Source organism: Mandrillus leucophaeus, unplaced genomic scaffold, assembly GCF_000951045.1.
Source record: "Mandrillus leucophaeus isolate KB7577 unplaced genomic scaffold, Mleu.le_1.0 Scaffold170, whole genome shotgun sequence".
Lineage (NCBI taxonomy): Eukaryota > Metazoa > Chordata > Mammalia > Primates > Cercopithecidae > Mandrillus > Mandrillus leucophaeus.
In genome coordinates, this window is record NW_012101699.1 from 411296 (window position 1) to 420540 (window position 9245).

The 9245-nt window shown below is 39.6% G+C and overlaps 1 protein-coding gene across 2 annotated transcripts in view; it reads right to left on the reverse strand.

Moving 5' to 3' along the window:
- Positions 1 to 1196: 1196 nt before the first annotated feature.
- The window catches only part of CNOT6 (CCR4-NOT transcription complex, subunit 6), an 88692-nt gene continuing 80643 nt past the window's right edge, over positions 1197 to 9245 (reverse strand). The window contains exons 11-13 of one of the 2 annotated variants that reach the window (XM_011976841.1): positions 8441 to 8643; positions 5389 to 5597; positions 1197 to 3022 (exon numbers count right to left, since the gene is read on the reverse strand). In XM_011976841.1, the coding sequence (XP_011832231.1) occupies positions 2995 to 3022; positions 5389 to 5597; positions 8441 to 8643 (440 nt within the window). In that variant the 3' untranslated portion in view covers positions 1197 to 2994. Of the gene's footprint in view, positions 5598 to 8440; positions 8644 to 9245 lie in introns of both variants that reach the window. The other variant, XM_011976842.1, reaches the window with a different exon arrangement.

A 9245-nucleotide genomic window follows, 5' to 3' on the forward strand; every position in this document is an offset into this window, starting at 1 on the left:
TATACTTATTTTTTGACAATTATATGGAGGAACCAAAACTCACCATAGTGGTAAAATTGCATAGTCATGCACCGTGCATAATGACATTTTGGTCAAAGACTGACCACATATATGAGGATGGTCCATAAGATACAACAGAGCTGCCTATTCAGATTTTTTTTTTGAGAGTCTCACTTTGTCACTGAGGCGGAGTATAGTGCCACAATCTCCTCACTGAAACCTCCACCTCCTGGGCTCAAGCAATTCTCCCACCTCAGCCTCTTAAGCAGCTGTGACCACAGGCACATGCCACCATGCCCAGCTAATTTTTCTGTTTTATAGAGATGGGGTTTCACCATGTTGCCCAGTCTGGTCTTGAACTCCTGGCCTCAAGTGATCCGCCCACCTCAGCCTCCCAAAATGAGATTACAGGCATGATCCACTGCACCCAGCCTCAGACATACAATTTTTTTGACTTTGTTGCCCAGGCTGGAGTGCAGTGGTGTGATCTCGGCTCACTGCAAGTTCTGCCTCCCGGGTTCACGCCATTCTCCTGCGTCAGTCTCCTGAGTAGCTGGGACTACAGGCGCCCGCCACCATGCCTAACTTTTTAAAAATTTTTATTATTTTTTAGTAGAGACAGGGTTTCACCAAGTTAGCCAGGATGGTCTTGGCCTCCCAAAGTGCTGGGATTACAGGCGTGAGCCGCCGCGCCCAGTCTACTCTGTCTTTTCCATGTTCGTGTCTTTTCCATGTTTCCCGGCCTACTCTGTCTTTACCATTGTCTTACAACTGCTTACAATGTTCACTACAGTACCATGCTGTACAGGTTTCCAGCCTAGGAGCAACAGGCTAAACCACAAAGCCGAGATATGTAACAGGCTACACCACTTAGGTTTGTGTAAATACAATCCGATGTTCACACAATGGCAAAATCACCTAAGGATGCATTTCTCAGAATATATCCCCCTAAAGTGCACCACTGTATTAAGGATTAAGTAGAACATGCCTACTTTAAAAATTGGAGATCAAAGCAAATATTCATTTTTATCTAAACTGTCCAGATTTTGAATTTTTCCCACATGTACATAAAAATTTACATTTGCTATAGAAGTAGTTTCTAAAAGCAAAGGAACTCATGTTTTCTCAATTGTAAGCTGACATCTGAAGACTTACGAAGTCACACGTTTTTAAAGTTTACATATACAACAAAATAGAGGCAACAAGTAAAACATTTAATGAATTATTATAACCCCAACACGTTTGCTACTGTATTTAAAAGCATTTATTTAAAATATGTCAACCTCCTTCCAAAAGACGGAAGACACATGAGCCCATTTCTTATATCATGAGGTATAAGGTAACAACAACGAAAATCCTAAATGCAAAAGGACCATCAGTTGCCTAAATATAAAATTGAACTTTGGCAAAGATATAAGTGTTATACAGAATAACAGCCAATAAAGAAATACATTAGTTTACACCATTTCCCCATATCATGGCCCTGTCCCCCTGCATTCTTCCCTTTGGAAGGGTGAGTTACAACCCTGTCCCAGATGATTCAGAATTTTAAATACGTGGTCTGCTGATTAACCTCTATTTTTCCTCAAACCTCAGTACTACAGCTATACAAATTACACTTCTAAAATATTTGAAACAGATATTGAATTTATTGGTTGGCTATGAGTAGGAAAATACATCGGTAAAGAAAAAAGACCCTGTATATAAATATAATACTAGCTAGTTACAATTTGACCAAGAAGGTTCCACTGAAAAGAACAGTACAAGCCCTTGTTACCGCCAGTCCATATGGTATATTCAGTTTCCCACCACCCTCATCAAAGAGCTGCCTGGGCGAATGGGACATTCTTTGAGCTTATAGTGCAGATAATGTGCTGGGTTTTGTTACATGAATGGTAAACAAGAGTTAGTCCAGTGCATTACACAATATAATGTACTGTGAATAAAGACTAGATACTTTTAGACACTACTTCAACATACCAGTTACTAAAATTTATGTAACCAAAAAGAAGAGCAAAGTGAACATCTTAAAATACTGTTTATGAATGGTGAAGAACATCTGCTAAAGGAGTTCTTGGAATTATCTGCAACATTTGTACTGGATATTCTGATAGCTTTATTAAAAAAACACTGCTGTAATTGTTTTGCCTAGCTTGGTTTTAGTCCTTATACATGACCCCAAAACCTTAGAAGTCAGTATGGAAACTAGTTCCATAAATTTAAATAGTACAAAGTGAAACTCTAAAACTTGAATGTTATTATTGAGAACCTGAATCTCAAAAGAGCTTTGAAATTTTAATTTAAACATTTAGAAGTGCATTCCATCCAATTTAATAATGTCCCTAAGTTTGAAAGTGCTAATAACCCCAAGTAAGTTTTCCTGGTTGTCACTAAATCATATTTAAAAAACACACACACACAAAAAAACCCCACATTTTTGGAGATGTTCTCTGCCTATCTTTGGGACTATTAAAGTTGCACTCAACAACTCATTTCTACAACTTTAGCTTAAATTATGCCATAAATTAATTTAAATTCTCAAAGTATAAATAATTACCATTAATATGGTGAAGCTGTACTTCAAGAGATTTTCAACAAGGACTTGAGTGCCTCCAAACTTCTGATCTTTAAAACAGAAAACATGTCCTAAATTTTTTGTAAAACATTTCTAAAATGGATTTATCCAGCAAAAACACTGAAATTACATTATGGCAACACATTATATTTGTTACAGAATTTTTGAAAAAAAATCTACACCATGAAAACATACTAGTTTTTATTGCATTTTAGGGAGTATAGATTATTGAAAATTATTTAGGACACAGAAAATGCCTAAAACATGAAACCTTTCTTAACAAAAGCATCATTGTCTATTTTGGTGTGACTGTTTATTCCCTACAGACCCCAAATATTTCTTCCTCTTTTGAAGGTTACAGTTGTAAATCTACACTCTTGGTTCAATTTATCACTGTCCAAATAAGGTGGAGAAGCTGTTCAAACTGATCCACAGAATGCAGTATGCCTGGAAGAGGCAAAACAAGTATTTTCAAGACATAACAGGCCATTATATCTTAATATGCTGCCCCAAATTCAAATATATTGTAGACAGTAACAAATACAGATGAATACATTTTGTGTAAAGCTCAAACCTTTAGCATCTAACAAGGGCACTCTAGTTCCAGCATCTATGAAAAGATGACGTCCTCCGTTAACAAACACAAAATGAGTAAGTGCTCCTCCTCTCCCGCTTCCGTAAAGCTCTCTGGACCTGTGATTACATAATGCAGATCGTAGGAAAAGCTGCTTCCTCAGCCTCATTAGTCCAACCAGCTCCAGCTCACCTTCACTGGAAATTGTCATGATGCACATTACCAACACAGTGTTCAGGAAAAATGAGTAAACATACCTTTTATTCACACTCTACAAAAAAACCAATAACAAAACCCCATACAAAGTTATGCACTGGTTCTACATCAATACGAGCTTTCCAATGTTCTGATTATAAACTGGATGTGTTTGGTGTCAGCACAACTTAAACAAAAAGCAAAAAACAAAACCAAAACATCACAATGAAATCCTAGAAAAAACAAAAAACGAAAAACCCTCAAAGGAAAAAAACAGGTCCAAGACAAAGATTCAACATCAAAAACCTTTTGGAGAATTTTCTAAAAGGAAAAAAAAAAAAAAAAATCAATCATTTCCCAAACAACTCATTCTCTATATAAAAATTGTTAGTAACAGTCAATATTTTTTTTTCCTAATGCTCACATGGCGTCCTTTTGCTCCCCTGCCTGCAGTTGAAACAAAAGCAGTTTGACCAAACTCCCTCGGAATTCATTTGACTTTTGAGAGAAGAATTAATAAATGAGAACAGACCATGTATACGTTCACTTTGCAAAGTTAAAGCTGGTTTTCATCTCTATTCTACTAATGGCACTACGGGCAATAATAGAGCGTGTGATGTAACTTTTATCTTGGTTGACACACTAAAATGACTTAGTCATTTAAAAAATGATCTGAAGAATTGTCTTAGGGACCTGTTTTGAAAATACATCTAACTCATACTGCTTTATAAATGGAAAATTACTTCTTCTTAAAAAAGGATTAAAAAAAAATAACAAAAAGACTAAGGAATACACGGACAACAAAAAGAATTCACATGATAGTAGTATTCCGGGTGACAAGCAGCACACTGCAATGACACCGAGAAGCAGTGCTTGGATCTGGTGAGCAAAGATCCAGGGACTCACCCTATAACATGTTCCAAAATGTGATATTCAATGCTTCACAATGGGAAAAAGCCACAGCTCATACAAAAGCATTTTCATAAAATTCTCACAAATGTTAAACAGTATTTTAAAAATATAAAAGAGGATGCACAGATTTTCTCTGCATGCACAGGCAGTGCTTGGTGAGAACAAATTTAGGCAGGCACAGTGGAGATTGGACAGGAAGTGTCTCAAAAAAGAGTTAAGAAGCTGTACCTAAGCAGCTGTAGTTTTTTAACTTAAAAAAGTTAGATTTAAAAATATCAGAATGTACATATATCAACCATTACATTCAGTCCATAAATGTCTACAGATCATCACTGTTCAGCTTATCTGTCCTGGTAGATAGTTTTCATAAAAATTCATGAATAAGTTGCCTCTGGTCTGAAAACATCCTAAGGTTTAAGCAGATTTGTATGTAAAGAACCATGTTCTCAATTTAAAAATAAAGTAGTACAAAAGGGCTAACAAAACCCTAAGAGTGCAAACCACGAGCAGAGAAAGTCTGTTGCAGCTTCTTTTACAAGCTGGCCTTTGTAACACATGAAACAGGTTCTTTTTCTTTAAAAAAAATTTAGCCTTAGTTTACAATACAATCATTTCCAAATGATTTTTCTTTTAGTACAAAATTTCATAAATCAGGTCTTCTGTGGATCATATACAATCATAAAGGCTAAATTCAGATTCTATATTTTACAAACAAGTCTGAAAAAGGAGGGAGTAAAGTATGGAAGAATGGTCTCTGGATGTTACTACTGGCCTCAAAAAAGTAGTGCTACAGATTTCTGTGCAAAGAGAATATGCTGTTCAAACATTTTCCTATTTCAAGGCATGAAAATATTATATTGAATAGAAGAAATAGGAAAATTTCTTATAACAAATTAAAGATAGGTGCAAACACACCAATCCCTGTCTAGCAGTATAAAGCATATTGGGCTCAGAATTTGTCTGTTGTTAGCACCTGGCTTTCATACTATATCCTTATCAAATAATCAGATTGAAAATCCAAATCATTCTTAAGCAAACAAAAATCCTCAATGGCCATACCTCACTCCCCTATGTTCAGATTTTCACAAGTTTACAAGTGAATCAAGACTGTCCTCTGAAGGTGCTTGACTACCTCCTGCCAGGAAGGTGGATGCCGTTGACTTGGGGCAGGAAAGGCAGTAAGAGCTCCAGTTGTGCAAAAAGTGAGAAGTGGTCAGAGGGAATGAGGGGGTGCGGGCAGCCACTGATGTTATTCTCAACCAGCCAGTGGTGGTCCAGAGGGCCCAGGATGCCTAAGGTGTTCAGCTGAGGTTTAGAATAGAAAATGTAGTCGATTATACCCTGAAAAACAACAGAAAAAAAGATAAGCACCACATAAGACAACACTAAAATCCTGAGTGCTTTCAAGACATGTCTTTACTGTTATGTTTGGTGAACAGAACAAAACAAGTGAAACTTACTAGCCTATAGGATGAGGTGTGTACTACATATACCAAATGGTCCCCTTGCAAAATGTCAAATCGAGCAGAATGAAGCATTCTTCTTATCTGGATCTTTAATAAGACCTAAAAGACCCTTCAGGATGCAGCCTCTGCTTCTCTTTCCTAGACTAATTTGTGCCACTTTCCCTGCTGCCGCACTAGCCTTTGGAGTTAGAAAGGGGTGAGGATGGGAGGGGAACCTATAGGTACCAAGTTCTTTCCTGCCCCAGGACACACACACACACCCCACAGGTGCTCCACCCAGCTCTTTCCTGCCCCAGGACAGACACACACACACACTCTCTCTCTCTCCCCTCCGCCGCCATTCTGCCTGGAACACTTTCTTCTACTTGTTATGAGGTCAATTCCTTCTTAATCTTTCAATGTCAAGTTCAACTGCTTTCCAAAGACCTTCCTGAATCCTGCTCCTACCTACTTAGCCACCCTACCTCCCACCACTGATTCACTTCCCTTGCTAATGGCCATCTCAAGGTGTAATTATCTATTCATTTGTGTGGTTGAGACTTGTCTCTCATCACACCTCAGTTCCACGAGGGCAGGACTGTCTCTACCTGACCCCCTTTTCTCTCAGCAGCACCCCGCCATGGCATCTAATAAACTGTTCCCATCTGATGGTTCTGCTCCTCTCCTCGACATGCTCTTGGCCAAATGTCCTGAAGGACAGTCAAGTATCTTCTTCCTGCCTCTGCATCAGCAACAGAAAGAGAAAGAAAACCCTAAGCTTTCCCACCCTCTGGTTACTACCCATGCCTTCTCTTCAATGTCTCCTGAAGAATCTGAAAGGAAGGGGCACTTGAGGATCAACAGGGGTTTACTTTCTATGCTCTAAGGTACAAGAGCTCCTGAGATACTATCTAAACTCTTATTTACACTCTGACAATCTAATCTAAATGACTACTTTTCCAGCAGCTTAGAAACAGAAAGCTGGGAGTTGAGAAAGCAGAAATGCAACAAGTAGTTTAAAAGGCAGCTGAGTCAGATGCAGTAGCTCCCGTCTATAATCCCAGCACTTTGGGAGGCTAAGGCAGGAGGATTGCTTGAGGCCAGGGGTTCAAGATCAGGCTGGGCAATATAGCAAGACCCCGTCTTTACAAAAAATTACCCCAAAAAAATGATTTGGGTATGGTGGCGCACACCTGTAGTCCTAGTTAGTGGGGAAGCTGAGGCAAGAGGGTTGCCTGAGCCCAGGAGTTCGAGGCTGCAGTGTGTTATCATCACATTACTGTACTTCAGCCTAGGCAACAGAGTGAGACATCTCTTTTTAGAAGAAGGACAGCTGAACACAAGAAAGTGACAGCCCTAAACAATCGCTAATGTTAAAAGTGATGATAGTCTGACCAGGGGCGGTGGCTCACGCCTGTAATCCCAGCACTCTGGGAGACTAAGATGGGTGGATCGCATGAGGCCAGGAGTTCGAGACCAGCCTGGCCAACATGGTGAAACTCCGTCTCTACTAAAAATACAAAAATTAGCCAGGTGTGGTGGCAGGCGCCTGTAATCTCAGCTACTTGGGAGGCTGAGGTATAATAATCACCTGAACCTGGGTGGAGGCTGCACTGAGCTGAGATCGTGCCACTGCACTCCAGCCTGGGCAACAGAGTAAGATTCTCTGGGGGGTAAAAAAAGATGTATCTTAGAAACACTTATAAATGGCTAACATAAACCACATTTTGGCATGCAAGAGTTTAGTTTCAATTAAAATGTTAAGAGACGGAACGTCTTACCCCAAATGTCACCCAAATTAGTTACTATGGTGCTGTATATCTAGCTATTAGTAAGGAGAATATAAGAAACATAATTGCGGCCGGGCGCGGTGGCTCACGCCTGTAATCCCAGCACTTTGGGAGGCCGAGACGGGCGGATCATGAGGTCAGGAGATCGAGACCATCCTGGCTAACCCGGTGAAACCCCGTCTCTACTAAAAATACAAAAAAATACCGGGCGAGGCGGCAGGCGCCTGTAGTCCCAGCTACTCGGGAGGCTGAGGCAGGAGAATGGCATGAACCCGGGAGGCGGAGCTTGCAGTGAGCTGAGATCCGGCCACTGCACTCCAGCCTGGGCGACAGAGCAAGACTCCGTCTCAAAAAAACCAAAAACATAATTGTCCCCAAAAGGTGAAAAAGTCAACTCAGGAATTTTACAGATTTCATCTAACTTCTTATCCTGAAAAATATTAGAATAAATATCTACAAAGTAAGGATACAACAGCAATCACGTGGACTTCTAAAGAAGGTAATAAAAGAATATTACTGGCTGAGCACAGTGGTTCACGCCTGTAATCCCAGCACGCTGGGAGGCTGACGTGCAAGAATCATTTCAGGCCAGGAGTTCAAGACCAGCCTGGGCATAGTGAGACCCCCATCTCTACAAAAAACACCAGAATTAGCCAGGCATGGTAGTAGGCGCCTGTAGTCCCAACTACTAGTGAGGCCGAGGTGAGAGGATCATTGGAGCCCACATGGTTGAAGCTGCAGTGAGCCATCATTGTACCACTGCACTCCAGCCTGGGTAACAGAGTGAGACCTTGTCTCAAACCAAAAACAAAGAATATTGCTGTCAATCAATTCAAGATTGCTTCATTCCAGTCTGAACACACATCCACATTTTTAAAGACATAATGATGCATCAGAAGACTTGCCAGTAAAATAGAGGTTTGAAAAACTTATCAGTCTCAAGACACACCTTGAAATCAAACGTGTAATTTGTGTAAGGCATCAGGCCACTCTCATAGGCACTCTTCAACTTGAAACCATGAGTGATCCTTCCATTGGTGGTTCCATTCTTCCCGTGACAGCTGAAGTTGGTAAGACTTTCATTATACCTCAACTCCTTAAAGTCTTTGTGATTTGTTTCTACTCCACCCGTGCTCAAATATTCTACAACACCTACAATGAAGACAAAGTTTTTTACTGTCAAATATAATATAAACAAAAAGTAACTTTAAAAGATCACGCAATAGTAAAAAGTTTTAAACTACATATTCCCACGTTCCAAAATGTTTCCTTTTACATTTGCCAGGACTTGTCCAAATCTATTTTTACACAGCTGTAATCACAGAATACTGAATAGTTTATACTTTGCTTTATGAACATGTGTCTTCCCAATTATCATTCTTTAATGCACAATGCAACTGGGCTGGTGGATAATATTTATGGTTACTTATTTTGTAAAATGCAGGTAGTTTCCACTTTTTACAAAGAATTAAAGATAACACCACAATCAACATCTTAGTATGCAGACTTCCTGCTTATGCTCAATTATTTACTTGGTATAAAATCCCAAGATTAGGACTGAATGTGCCATTTTACGATACTGCCAGCTATGGAACAGAATACCACCAGCTAGTTACAGAGCAAGCGTCCACATCCCTAGTCAAGTACTTTCCCAATTTACTAAGCATAGATGGGCTCTGAAAATAAACTTCCATTTGCATTTTATTCACAAATTAGCAAGGCTGGACATTTTCTGACCTGCCTGCTATTACAAT